Source organism: Montipora foliosa, chromosome 4, assembly GCF_036669935.1.
Source record: "Montipora foliosa isolate CH-2021 chromosome 4, ASM3666993v2, whole genome shotgun sequence".
In the NCBI taxonomy this organism is placed as follows: Eukaryota; Metazoa; Cnidaria; class Anthozoa; order Scleractinia; family Acroporidae; genus Montipora; species Montipora foliosa.
Genome location: NC_090872.1, coordinates 38789093 through 38804092, shown reverse-complemented (window position 1 = coordinate 38804092; position 15000 = coordinate 38789093). Strand labels below are relative to the sequence as shown.

Below are 15000 nucleotides of genomic sequence, written 5' to 3'. Positions count from 1 at the left end.
TCTTCTGTGTGTGGTTGCCCGGCCTAAGCAAAACAAAAACTAAATTTTCTCTAACAAAACCGGGTTCTTTCTTGTTCCCATTGTTTCGTCAGACTTTTTGTTTCTGTCGGTGTGAAAAAAACGCTTTGGGGTAACTTAATTGCACCAACATCCGCTAACCGCAAAGGCCGTATTTAATCTTACAAAAGGGACCTTGTATTATTTTAGTGTAAATCTTCATGAAGGTTGTCTTTTATTCTACTAAGTTTTTTTGTATGCTTTCGTTAATTTAGAACTGGATGCCTTTGTTACTATCGATGAGAGACAAAGATAACAGTATTGCCAAATACAAATAAACTCAATGGTTTGTGTACTCCTGTCAGATTAAGAAAGGAAATGAGATTTTGACAGTCATTCCGGCATCATACTTTATATACAGGTGTCGAAGTGATATTAAATCGTGATGACTGAGAATACATCAAAGTCATAGCTTGGAACTATGAATTAAAAATTAGTCTTTTAGCGAAATATCATCGCAGTTTAGAAGCAGTCGCAAGCAAGTGACTAAAACCTACTAAACTTCCGAACGAGGAGATACAATAGAGAGCTTTTAATAGATTCTAGGACGAATGAGAACGACTACTAGTACGAGATTTTCTCATAGAACAATATCGAGCGCACACAAACCAGCGTTATTTTGGCGGGAAATCGTTATACCGTCGTCAATTTAGTAGGAGGTTTTACAAAAAAATCGTCGTGTCAAAACAAGTCAACAACACGGTAGCAGTCTCGGTATTTTTCGATCAGCAAAAAAAGGCTCAGTTAACAGCAACAAGAATAATTAATATAACTGAGCAACCTATACTGCTAACAAAGAGTAAGATTAATCATACGGGTTATCAAAACTCGTACTCGTTCTCGTCCTCGTCCTAGAATCTAAAGGTCCCTAATACCGCGTGAAGCGTACACCTGATTCCCAGTGCTATGGTTTCAAGTACCATTTCAAGCCTAAATGTCTCTCAGGATAATTGTAAGTTTGATCGATTGCAATGATCTTCCGTTCAAAATATGCTGGTGTTTTTTTTTTAATTCGAAGAAACGCGGCTCTCGCTCTGCATCACTTATATAACATAGTCTTTCAGTTAATAACAGAGTCAAAGTAAAGCAATCATAAAAAACCTAAAGCAGCTTTTTTAAACCGAAAAATGCTGGTTAACAAAAATTAACCAAAACGCAACAGTCTTGCCTTTGGAAGATATTACTCAGGGATATTTCTGAATGTTACCGCCAATAAGTTGTTTCAATCGTAGTTAGGACAAAAATTTTACAGGCGAAAAAAAAAGACAAGAAATTTGCCACAAATTGAAAATGAAATATCTAAGACATAAAACTTTGCAAGATTTTTAAAGACAGAGAGAAATGAGCATTGCCGGTTAAACTGCAATTGCATTTTTTAAGTTCACGCACGTGTCGTCTTCAAAGCTTTACTGATTCAAATTGACAATATGTATCTGAATTCAGTCCCCTTCTCAGTACAGAATGTTTCTCTGTCTCTCTTTTTCCCGTTTCTCAAAACCGTGCCTCAGAGTAGTAACTACAAGGTTCACAATTACGTGCACGAAAATGCCCCGAACAATAGAGCATTCTCATCTCTGACGTAATGTACATCTCTTGACACAACCGGTCTGGGATCACCAAACTGGTTCACTATGATTCTGCTACTCGCGCCATCCTATGGAACAAATAAGGGATACTTAATGCAGCTGGATGTCTTAAATAAAAACCAGACATATTACCAAACAAACGGTTTAAGCGTCAACAGACTTTAGTATATGTTTGCAAACATCTAATGCCATGATTTTCCAAAGCCAGCCCTTTGAAGCTTAATAATGTGACCAGATTTTTTCATCAGTATGGGTCCAGAAAGAATCATCAAAGATATTGCATTTCCTTTCCACATTGTATCATTGGAACATCGGAAAACGCATCCGAGACAAGCATAGGTCCGGAGTTTTCGAAGTCTGCCCCGTAAGTCCTGTCGCTTAAGTTCAAAGCCAAAAAGGTTTGTTCACTAAGACATAGCTACCGGCACATCAAAGAGAAGAGATTTACCGGAATTTAACAACAATGACATAGATGTTTGTTTTTTAGATACCCCTGAAAAGCTCCCATACGTTATTATTTTGTCTGAAAAATGGTTTAATAAAATTTTGGTCGCCTCAATAATCTTCTGTTAAATCATCACTATCTTATCGCTGATTTTTAATGAGAACAAACATCCCACGAGCACTCTCCATTTTGTGAGCCCTCTGCTTGGTTTAAGAAACAAACTTTGCAAAGGCTGGCTCAAAAAACTGAATTCTTTAGACAAGAGACGTTTAATAAGTTTCGAAATGCCGCTTTTCCTGCCAGATGAAGAAACATTGAAATATTAAAAACCTAATATATATACAATTGTTCGGCATGTTACAAAACTTTATTAAAAAAAATTTAAATTTTTATTTGGACCAATCACCGTGAAGGACTTAGCAATAAACCAGGATTTATAACTTCACGGATCTGTGTCTCCCTTTCGATAAAGAAGCGAGGCTGTGTTTACAAAAATGGAAATCCATCAGGCTATAGAAATAATGGGCATCATACTTGCAACTGTTTTTGCAAATCACCTGATGGAGGCGAATAAGTTATTGTGAGTGCAACTTATTTTTCTCGTTCCTATGCTCTGTTGAGACAGTAATTTAATCAGACTTTTATCTCTTAACATTCTGACAGTGTTGTTTCGTCAGTCGCCACCGAAATTAGACCAAGCATGATTTGTAGCCGCATACCTGGACTGTCTCTTAAACAGAAAAATATGTGCGAAGAACACCCCAGACTTATCAATTGCATAAGAGAAGGTTACCAAAAAGGCGCAGATGAATGCAAATTTCAGTTTCGTAAAAACAGATGGAACTGCAGTCTTCTTGGACAGATATCAGCCTTTGATGACAGAGCTATACGTAAGTGAGATTGAGGTGCTTTCAGGCTGCCTTATGCACTATAGGAGGTATTTTTCTGCCACCGAATTTGGTAGGTGACCGTGCCGAAGTGTTGAGAAGTGTTTATCTGTTTGTTTCCTTTCAATTAAGGTAAATGATCCCACTTATGTTAAGGACTTTTGAAGAGTTTTAAATTAGTACTAGATACTGGCACTTGAGACGAAACGTGTCACTGACGATTTAGGCGTAATTTGATTAGTTTTCGAGATATGGATGGGCCAATATTCGAAATTCCCAAATTCTTAAAATGATGACATGTAAGCGCCATGAGTTTGTTCCAGGCATCAGTGTCAGTCACACACACAGGAGCAACGGGAGTGCCTCAAGAGATCGATCCCGCATTTCCCTTCGATTGATATAAGCTGTAAGCTACCCTTTTTCTATAGAAAAACAGCTCAGCCTTATCACCTGAATTTACCTCAGAGCAATGTTTCTCAACCAGGTCCTAACATAGATTGTATGTACGTCTTATGACGAAGGCAAATAGTTGCAACATGTTGCATGCTGAGGAACGAATTCTCTTTAAGAACTAGTTTCGTCAACCTAAAACCTACTCATTAACCTTGGAGGCGTAATATTTTAATAAGTTTAGATATTGCAGGGTAGTTTTGTTGTTTGCTAGTATCGGCCAGCATATTTTATTAGTCTTTTTCTTAACCAGAAATCACCGAGAAAAGACTCTTTTCCCCAGTTTCAAGATATTTAAAGAACTGAAAACGTTCAATCCTTCTTCTCATTTTAAGTGAATGGCCCATAATCTTGGAAGTGCAATGCAAAGTATTGCTGGCCTAACGTTGTAGTTCCTGTTGCAGATATATCAATTAAATTTGCTGTACAGACATTTTTTAAATAAGAAAAATTATGCCTTAATGAGAAAACAAAACGCTATTCTTAGTTCGTTCAATTGCTTGTTGTTTTTTTTCTCTAGATTTGATTACGTTTTCTGTAATATCAACAAGTTTCCTTTCAACTATGTTGAATAATGAATCGCAATTCCCGGCTTTTTCGGGCTATTGATTCTTATAATAAATAGACAGTGTTCAGGGGTCTCCTTTATTCAGAAACCACTTTTAGCAAAATAGAAAATTGGTCCTTCTTGAATATCAGAACCTATTTAACAAATGAATTTACAAGCGATAAAAGTTTACTATGGTTTACTACAAAACATATCAATTTCAGTTTGTGTGACCTGTTCATTGCAGCCGGAACCAAGGAAGCGGCGTTTACACAGGCTATAACTTCCGCGGGAGTTGTATACACTATTACCAGAGCTTGCAGTATGGGAAACCTTAGTGAGTGTAATTGCGACAGGAAACTGTGGACGGGAAAGGCGAGCAAGAAAGGTTGGCTGTGGGGAGGGTGTTCTGTCGATATCAGCTATGGATTAAACCTCTCCAGTCGTTTCGTGAACGGTCGTCGATACAGGCAGGATGGCATATACCTGATGAACAAGCATAACAACAGAGCAGGCAGGCAGGTAAGGCATGACATAATTGCTTTTCTAATTATTTAATGGTAATGATTGCTAAACAATCACAGAGTTTCTTCGTTGCACTTCAATACTTTCCCCGTGTTTCGACTCGTCGAGTTAAAATATGGAAAGGAGATTACTCTCACGAAAACGTAAGCAAACATTGTGGCTTCTATAAATAGATTTCAACACAACTTTTCAATCTTATCTGTCTCTCTATTCTTATTAGCAAGAGAAGAGTTATTTTAAAATTTGATTCATAATTCATTTGGAACTGATACAAGAGCTAAAGAAATTGTATCATAAAAAATGATCTAACACTATTGAAACAGATCGCTATTTAAACCACAGAATGCCACGATGGGAAATGAAAACAATCCAACTGTGTATTACTTGAATATAGTAAGCGTTTTAGACAGAAATTTATTTCCTTGAAGGTACCAATTTGGGATAAATATATTCATTCCAAAACTAGAGGAGCTTGCTCAAATTAATGCACTACCTGTTAAAAATAATATTTTAAGTTTCGTTTTAAAAATTGACGAATTTTAGTCTCACTTTAAAATTACAATTATCCTATATACCAAACATCCTTCCATTTCATGTCAAAACGTTTCTTTTTCTTTTTTCTTTCGTGTTTATCATTTCATAAGCTGCCAGCTCAGCGGGCTGGATCAGAATGGTCTATGTTTATTAGCAATTGTAGGAACAAGAATGAAAGGTGAACAATGGGACACAAAGGGTTTGTTGAGATTAAAATGACCGAGGCAGAAATGCCTAAAGTCAAAAGACTAATTAAATTTGAAGATCACACCTCTGTCGCTCAAATTTTATTCCTTTTTTTTGTTTTGTTTTGTTTTTTTTTTTTTTGGGTTTTGTTTTTTTTTTTTTTTTCATGAAACGCCTTATACCATACCTCCGCCTTGCTCAAGACCACTCTTTCTTTTTTGTTTTCTGTCCCTCCCAAGCTCCCACAGCTGATATTTGTACATTTGTGAAGGTTCCTTCTTGGTGGCTCCTAAAGAACATTAATGAATCGCTTTATTTTGTGACACGGTGAAATATTGTTTGCTGTAAAAGCAGACTTTTATTTTTAAGATCATTGCTTCTTTACTTCATTCTGCAGACGATATCCGTTTCATTTTTCTTCTCATTCGGATAATTTGTGTTGGAGATCTTTTTTATTCAAAGCTGTTGTTCAATTTGGAATAGAAGTAGCACTAGTCAATACACCGTTTCCTTGCCAGTTGCCAGTTTTTTCAATGACTGCATTTCATGGCTAACTATGCGTTTCCTTGAAATGTTCGAAATGTTCGATGATGTTTCAAAATATTGAAACTATTTAAAGCCAACTCAGGTGTGCAGATAATTAAATTGAATGTGCTATTCTCGCAAAATTCTTTATTCACTGAGGGGGAGCAATTTGATCCATTGTTAGATTGATAAAAATTTCATACTTTGGTCAAAAAACTTGGATTGAAAGGCGAGTTTGGTGGTAATTAAAACCTTGCTTGGCTAAGCCCTCCTGTGGAGTTTGATATTAACTGTGGATATTTGAACAGCTGGTAACTTAACAACAGACTTTTCAAACATAATTTACTTCTGGGGCACTTTAAATACTGTCGCAGATATTAGTTTTGGAGATAAAGTTGTTATCTTAAGGGTGACTTATTAAACAATTTGAAAACAATTCTTTCTCATGCAGAAGAAAATACAAATGCGTTTCGTAAATGTCGGGGCGATGAAAGAGTGTTTATTCTTGAGCGTTCTTAGGCGGTTAAACGACGATAGAAAAAAAAACATCACCTAAGCCAAGCCGCAGTTCAAAGTGATATCTGTAATTGCATCGGCTGGCGTACCTTTTTTTGGTCTGAGACCTCTTTCAGTGATAGTTACAGGAAGGGTCCATACTGTGAGCGTAGATGTTTTTAAATAGATAATGGCATGTCTGTCTGAAGCACTGAACACTTGCGTCTTCAGTGGTAAAAAGCTAAGGTGACGGCTTAAGAAATCTACCCTTGCATTCTGGGAATCGTTTCGTCCAATAGGCTTCCACTGTCCTTAACCCGTTGCCAATATCTTCCCACGACACTATGAGTATTCGTGTGGCACAACTCGTATCAAACTTAGCTGAAACTAAGAAAAGTTATTTAACATCTAACAAAAAAGCAAATATAACCAATTTATTAATATTAAGATGAAATGCTCCAATAGCTTCTGAGAAATTGCTCAGTTTCAAGTTAACACTGGATTTAAGTGACTTAATAATTGCATATTTAAGAAATAATATAAATGCACTTCACTCGAAATGACGCATTTTTGTCGTTATTCTTAAATTAGACTATTGCCATCCTTCCGCTTTTCAATGCAATTCCAGCCTTGGTAGCATTCAACTGTCATCGACATTTCAACATTTGTTAAATGCTCACAATTTGAAATAAGTAATAAGAAATACACAACTCCTACTTACGGGGGAAGGTGTGGTATAAGTACGTCTCAACGATCAAAACTTCAATTATCATCGGCGGCAGGACTGTCTGTCCAGCAGATAGATGAAAACAATATACAAGATGATAAATAATGTAGGCCAATTGAAATAACGCCTTAATTTGTGATAAAAAGAAAATAAAAAGAACGGAAAAAAGGACTAATGGTGAAGTGAGTGCTTTGAAGAGTCATCTGCAAACGGAGCTTTGAAATTTCGCCTTAAACTTGGCCATTTTTCTCGCTCACTTTAGGTGGTTAAAGAAAAGTTGGTTTTACAATGCAAATGCCATGGGATTTCAGGAGCCTGTTCCACTCGCACCTGCTGGAGGACTTTGCCTTCGCTTAGGGAGATCGGAAAGCGCGTAAAGGAGCTCTACAACCATGCTATTCGCGTTGAGGTCGTGATGACAAATACCAACGGCGGCTTAATTGCTGAATATCTTGTTCTATCATCAGACAAAGACAAAAAGCCGCTTTCCCCGAGTCTGGTGTATATAAGAGAACTTAATGACTACGTATACTGTATGAGCAATGAGACATTGGGCACTATCGGAACAAAAGATCGGATCTGTAACTTAACGGGGCTTGGCCAGGACCGTTGTAGCTATTTGTGCTGCGGGCGCGGATACAACACGCACAACTTCACGCAGGTGTCACGATGCAAATGCAAATTTCATTGGTGCTGTGAGGTCAGATGCAAGACGTGTGTTCAAAATGTTGTAAAGCATACTTGCAAGTAAAGGAATAGGACACACTAAGTGCTTCCCTTAGGTGAATGAAAGCTTCGCGAGTAATGGAACTCGCATGAATAGGGCAAGAGTTAAGTAAGAAAAAAAACGTACTCAATAGGAAAACTGATCGTAACAAAAATCGTCAAACACGATAGTGTAAACGTCGAATTTCTCGCTAAGAGGTATCTTTGTAAGGGAAACATTTGAGCACCGAGCTCACTTCAACTACGACAAGTGGATTGACCTTTACTATATAACGTTGCTGAGATACAAGAAGCATGTATTCTGATTTGACGTAAAGCTATGGTGATACGATTTATGTAAGACAGATAGGTAATAGGTAATAGAAGTCAATAGTATAGGTAATAAAAGTCTTAAACTTAAACCGAAGTAGCTTCTTAGAGACCTGGGTTCCTTCATCAGGTTCTGTTTGCGTGTTGCATGCAGCATATCATACAATAAAGACATCCAAATATATGCTTCATGAAACATCGTTTTATCGTCTTGCATCATCTTTTGAAGTTCTTATACCACACCTCTTTCGGAAACAAATGCCGGGGTGTAACTAATGACGCTATGTCTACCAACTGCACATGCTTTGAGTTGTCTGATTTTGAAGATTTTTAAAACTATCATATGAATGCTTCTTGAATGTGGTTTTGAATACAAAAAGTATTACTTAGTTTGAACGTTTTTTTTTTTTTTGTTAGCTTCTCAAACTAAACACAGGTAGTCCACTTCCATAGCTTCAAGCTACAAGGGATTTAAATTTTTTCTGAATCTTTTTGAAGCAATCGATGTTGAGATAAATATTTAAGCAAACGGTGTCAGAGGTTTTTGATATATTGCGCTCTGCATTTGTTATCTTCCATCACAGTTGAAAACGGTGTTTTTGGCCGGGGAATTTAGACAAAGCATGGTGGTATAAAATCAAAACACGCCAGACAATTGAAAAACGCTGAACCCAATTTTCTACATCAACCTGTGTTAAAATAAAATTTGAGCCGAATCGGACAGAAACTATTTGAGTTGTAGTTCCGTAAAAAGGTAGGCTTGGGCAATATTCTAAAGCCCAGAAAACGCCAAGTAAAGTTTTCATGTCCCGATACGTACTGTTGCCGCGACCCTGCAAATTTCGAATATTGGATGGATTTCAATCTCTTTCAAATCGATATTCTAATTCTTAATGTTTACATTTCTGCCAAAAAAAAAAACGACTTTCCGAAATTTCATGTTATCGAACTTATGAGGAGACCCCAAACGCTAACGCAGTATTTTCAACTGGACATCGATGACACTTTAAGTATCCAATGCAGCGAGTTGATAAGTAGCATAGCTATTATTCTTTAATCCTTTAAACTGTCCAATTAAGGATTAATTTGGACAGTTTTAGATAAGGTTTTCCTTTAAAAAACAAGGAAAACGGTTCAATTTAGAAAATATAGGACAGCCAATCAGCACAAAGTATAGCGTCAGCGCTGTTGTCTTTGTTTGTAGTAGTTGACAATGGCGGAGTTTTTCCTACCTTGTCAGAAGAAGAGCTTGCCAACCTGAGAGGCAAAAAACAAAGCTAAAACACCTCCAAGAGTACAAAAACTTGGCTGAATGTTTTTAGAGTGGAAGGTGCAGCGTAAGGAAGCGAGAAAGTTGGAAGCGGATATCCCTTGTCATGAGCTAGATGCAGTTCTTTACCGTTTTTTCGCGGAAAGTATAGAAAAGGACGGTCACGAATACGAACAAGAAAGTTTGGCTGTCATTCAGTGCTCGTTGGACCGTCATTTAAAAAAACTGACAGAAACTACGGTATTTTGTGAGATCGTGGATTTGCAAATTCAAGGCAACAACTTGAATTAAGAAAGCGCAGGGTTACGGAAAGCGAAAAAATGTCTCGTGCTTTAAAGCTTGGTTTTCACTAGCAACGCAAGCACAAGCGCAGGAATAAGAACACTTATTTGACAGTAAAACGGGGTTGACCTCGAGCATAATCAAAACCACAACGATCAAAAATTTTTCCTTTTCTTATGCTTGCGTTCGCTTGCGAACATAAGCACAAGGAAATTTATCGCGTCTGGCCAATTAAAGCACTCGTTCCAGATTCCCTGGGTATGAACATTTGAACAAAATGGCGGTTGCCGTGGTTGCTTTTAATGCTTATTTCGACGTTCGTTTTCACTAACATAAGCTGCTTATGCTTTTGCATGCGTCGCTAGTGAAAACCAGGCTTAGGTGGAACAGCCGAAGAATTCCCCTGGAGTTCAGGTAATCTTTTGGAAATAAAAATAATTCACAAAAAGTAGTTTGCCTTTCTTTAAGGATAATAGCTTGACTTAGCAATGCCCAATTACAACTGAGTAGCTATATAATTTATAGGTAACAGGACTGCATGCTTGTCCAATTTGGAAAAAATGGATTCAAAAAATTTCTTGGACTGCCAAATTGGACTCCAAAAAATTTTTCTCATCCAATTATATTATTTCCAAATTGGACAGCGTGTAGTGCTATTACATATACAAATGTATATTTTTCTCATTCGATATTGGAATGCTCTAAACCACTCTCCACACAAATCTACACTTACATTTACTTTAAATCAAACGACTATCAGTTTAGCAGAATCTTGATGCAAGTCGTTGAGAGGCGAAGTGTGGTATAAGGCAAATTTCTAGTCATTTCTAAGTTATCCCTTCGGTTGAAATTTCTTTGTACGCCACGGTATACGTAGCAATAGCTGTTTTCGAGGGAATGAGAGACAGGCTCACTTGTTTTCACATGGCTAACCCTACTATAAAAAAGAGATTAATCGATTGCTTAATGAAAAAGGGCAAGGATTTTATTGTCTCTTAATTTCTCGGAGAATGTGTTTCCGCAAGAGAAAATAAAGTGGGAAGAGAGTTCATCCCCCATCATGATGCCCTTTTCCATAGGTAATATATCTCAAGTTATTTTTTGGAAAGTTTCCTTCCGCGAGGAAAAAGTTACCTCGCTCTTTGCGTGGATATTACGTGGAGGCTTGCTATTGGAAGTCGATCTAAAGGTAACTTGAGACACATTACCTATGGAAAAGGGCGTCATGATGGGGGATGCTCTCTCTTCCCAATTTATTTTCTCTTGGTTTCCGTAGTTTGTTTATCATACGTTCTTAGAAGCAGAGTTTGATAGTTTGTTTTTCAAGACTCAGTTGCCATGCAAACATAATTGATATTCTAATATCAAGCTATTTTTAGACGAGTTCTAAGACTAGTTTACCTAAATGGTAGAAACGCTGCCGAGGGGAAGGGAGATCTTCAATTATGCTTGCGGTAAGGTAACGTTCGTGAGTGAAATGAAAGATTTGTTTCCTACAACATTCCAAGTTCTTGGCCTTTTTTATGGAACGATTTCGAATTTACTTTTGTTGCGTGACAGTGAAATTTGAGGATACGAGAAGCGAAATTAAAAAACAGAACAGGGTCAAATAATACCGCGCATCTTAATTCCTGCATTCGCGCATAGCCACAATTCCTTGCGCCTTTTGACCACAATCCCTTGCCTTTCGAAGAAAAATATGTTCCTCTCCCGATTAGAGAGCTTCCATGTTCGTTCGCTTCAGCCTCACTCACTGCGGCAGCAATAATATTTGCTTTGTACGAGTGACCATTCCCAATCCCATGAGTAATAATTTCTCATGTAAGACTTGTGATTAGCTGGAAAGATCTGGTTTCGAGGGAAATAAATCTAAAAATAATTCCTTATTTCATCCGTTTTCTCAAATTTACTTAACGTGTTCACGTGAATTCAGTGCATTCTCGAGTGAATTTAAGTCCGTTCTACCTGGTAGTACACCTTTTATAACATCTTTTAAAGATGTTACATTTAAATCAGAGACAGAAACGACTCTACGGGATCGTAGCTTGCCCGTATCGTACAAATCCGGCCAACTGTGTTCCTTAAGATGCAGTTTAAAGGTGATCAGCTATTATTTCGCCAAATTTAGTTGTAAACTACTCTTTCTAGGCACTCAAAGAAGCTCTGGAAATTAAATGCCACTGCCATGGCCCTTCCCAATCATGTGCAACAAGAACATGCTGGCAGGCGCTTCCAAGTTCATTTAGAAAAGTAGGGCTTCTTTTAAAAGACCTCTACGAAAAAACTGTTTGGGTGAAACCTAACAAAATTTCCTCGCCCTATGGAAAACGAGATGCTTATCTAACGCTTATGTCGGACAACTACAAGAAGCCTGCTCACGGAGAATTGGCTTACATGGACTATTCACCAAATTACTGTGAGCGAAATGTCCAAAAGAGAATTCCAGGGACTATGGAACGTGTGTGCAACAAGACATCAAATGGAGAGGACAGCTGCGAGCTTCTGTGCTGCGGTCGCGGATACAACACTCATGACTTCGTTAGAAAATATCGCTGCCATTGCAAATTTTATTGGTGCTGCTATGTGAAATGTAAGAAATGCAAGGAGCGCTTGGAAGTGTTCAAATGCAAGTGAGAGTTCCTTCTCAAAATACTTCAAAAAGTGTTTCTTGTATCATTGAAGTTAATGTTATTATTTATTATAAGGAACTTGATATGCGACCATTCAAGACTTTTTGTGTCTTCTCAGTGATTCTGTCAAACGTGATTGAAACGGAATCAACCAGCAGAAGAATTGAAGTAATGAAGGCAATCTATAGTCAAGAAAATTAACTTTCAGAAGTGTTAACTTAGAAAATGGGAATGACAGATTTTTGTTTTACGATAAATCGTTCGTAAATGCTTGATTCCGTGTTACTGATTACAATCGATAGGAAGAGAAAGCGATTTTCTCTAATTAGAAAGAAGCGCAAGGGCTTCTTGAACTGTGCCCGTTAGTTCTCCTTTTGGCATAGGTAATTTTTTGAAGTGATTGAAAAAATTGAATCAGACTAAAAATATCCAGCAGGGAATGTCATTTGCTTTGGGCGAAAAACACAAATACCAAGATATAAGGGAAAGGAGTTTAATTCAAATGAAAACTGTTAGCATAAGAAAAAGCATAATTTGTTGGACTAAATTAGGCTTACTGCGAGTTGAAGTTTCTGTAGTTAGCCAGAGCTTGGCTTTTTCGCCAGTGCATATTGCTTAGGAAGTTAGAACACCTTAGTGAACGCGCAAGCTTTTGCTAGTTTAATTAAGAGGTAGCGTTCCTTGTAGGATCGCCATTGGATACCTATCTCTACCAAACGTTCTAATACAGATAATCTCTACATACTAGCAAGTATCAAGAGTATTACCTTCGTTTGATTTCGCGAGAGAAAGCTGCGATATAAGGTAAAACAGCTACAAGGCTAATGCACGATGCTACGAAGTTTCATTTCACTTTTACCGCTCGACATTTATAGTAAAAAAGGGCCCACCGAATGAGGTCTGCATTGAACAACTAAAAGTAGTATTTAATAAGATCAGTAATGCACGCATTTTGATTGGTTCTCACCTATGATCTATTAAAGGACAGATGCATAGCTGACGTCATCATCAAAAACTTAAATTCTTTATTATACAAAACAAATCATGGATTCCTTGTTGCTGTGCGTCTGTTCAGTAATAGATCAAAGAAGACGTCAAAATCTGGTAAGAACATCACAAACACACTCGGCTATCGCCTCGTGTGCCACCTTTTTCAAAAACGAGACACACGAACAACGTTCGCACCCCATTTTGACGCCATCTGTGATCTATTACTGAACAGACGCACGGCAACATGGAATCTATTTATGGGTTAGAGACGTTCGTATAATACACGCACGCTCTTACCGTGTAATGAAAGAGAAATTTTCAATACTGTCCATGCAGTGTATTTTTAAATAAAACACAAACTGAACAGTCTCAAACACCTTTAATATTGAATCTGAGTTTACTGAGTGCAATAGTCTTGCAATGGCTTCGCAGCCGATTAAATTGTTTTAGCGTAAGAACAATAATAATAGCAACTTTATTCAAGTAACTCAATGAAAGAGAAGGATACCAGAGGTTATCCCTATCGAGGGTATGCACCCGGAACCCGATGTAGTAGACTGAGAGTCGATTTTGATGAGGGAGAAAAACCAGAGTACGAGAAGAAAAACCCTCGGAGTCAGATTGAGATCAACTGAAACTCAGCCCACATGTGACCCGAGGCCAGGGTTCAACCCGGGTTACAGAGGTGGGAGGCGCAGTTGAAAACCGCTAAACCACCCTGAAAGACTGAAAGAGCGCAATGGCAAAAAAATGAGAGCGAAAGCATTCAATGAACAAGAATCATAAAATAAATCGATCAGAATCTGGTTAAAAAGAGAAAACACTAATTTAAAACCGCACCCATGACCTCTGCGATGCAGGGAACAGGTCAATTAGTTGGGCTCCCGTGGCTTTATAGCCCATTTGGTAGAGAATTGTACCTACATCGCGCAGAGGTCATGAGTGCGAATCCATTTGAAGTTGCCTGAATTTCTCAGGTGTCTATGACTTGAATTGTCCAATCCTCAATACTAAAAAAGATGGCGCCACGCGTTGCCTTCTGGGTAGATGGAGAGGTCGGCCGCGAAGTATGTAAACAAATTATGGCGGCCGGTCGCAGTGAAGGTGGTGTAACGGTTAATGAATCAGAAATTACTGGTGCCAAACTAAAGAAAAACGTTGAGAAATTGGGAAGCGCAGAGACTGAGAGGTGGCTGAGGTGCCGTGGATGTAGAAAGCGTGGTTTCTGTAAGCACATTGCGGCTCTCTGCTATAAACTTGTTGAATTAAAAATATCATCTGCCAAAAAACTTCCCCAATCCCTCAACCGTACAGAAATCAGGCAACAGTGGGGAATCCCCTCATTAAAAGCCCAACAGGATCCTGAGAAAGAGGTAATGAAGAAGAAACCTCTTCATAAGACTGAGTTTGAGCAGCATGTTCTAACCCGTGACCAGACTGGGGGGAAAAAAAGAAAAGTGCCACAGGAGGTGAACAGCTCATACACATCAAAGCCTTCAGGGGAACCTGAAATTGATACTGCTCATGTTGAGGCATTCCGAGTTCCTTACGAGTTATCAAATTCATTTGTCTTGACTGCTCTCCCACATAGTCATCCTTACACAAAGAAAATATGCCTTGCATCTCAACTAGTAGTGACACATCAAAGCAAAGATCTGAGGCATGGTTTTCAGGGAGAGTAGGCAAGATTATCTCATCCAAAGCCCTTACAGTCATAGGATTATATGGAAAGAAGGAATTTAATCTAATTTAGTGAAACATACATGAAATATTGTAATATTACTAAAATTTAGATATCGGCCTGCACGTTGTCCATTTCTTGATATCAA

At 38.0% G+C, this 15000-nt stretch overlaps 1 protein-coding gene across 2 annotated transcripts; it reads left to right on the top strand.

Moving 5' to 3' along the window:
* Positions 1-2531: 2531 nt before the first annotated feature.
* Positions 2532-13540, top strand: LOC138000764 (protein Wnt-7b-like). Of its 2 annotated transcripts, none has more exons than XM_068847406.1 (4): positions 2532-2668; positions 2752-2978; positions 4220-4494; positions 11700-13540. In XM_068847406.1, exons 1-4 carry the CDS (start codon positions 2583-2585, stop codon positions 12183-12185), a joined length of 1074 nt encoding a protein of 357 aa, XP_068703507.1. In that variant the 5' UTR covers positions 2532-2582; the 3' UTR covers positions 12186-13540. The 2 variants fall into 2 exon arrangements, with proteins under 2 accessions (XP_068703507.1, XP_068703506.1); XM_068847405.1 differs by lacking the exon at positions 11700-13540 and adding an exon at positions 7227-8192.
* The last annotated feature ends 1460 nt before the right edge of the window (positions 13541-15000 follow it).

What these genes read in the sequence shown, in the direction of transcription:
- LOC138000764 (XM_068847405.1), top strand. Translation starts at nt 2,583, where the DNA reads ATGGAAATCCATCAGGCTATAGAAATAATGGGCATCATACTTGCAACT. An exon ending in ATGGAGGCGAATAAGTTATT is followed by an intron (nt 2,669 to 2,751) that starts GTGAGTGCAACT and finishes ACATTCTGACAG; the next exon opens with TGTTGTTTCGTCAGTCGCCA. An exon ending in ACAACAGAGCAGGCAGGCAG is followed by an intron (nt 4,495 to 7,226) that starts GTAAGGCATGAC and finishes CGCTCACTTTAG; the next exon opens with GTGGTTAAAGAAAAGTTGGT.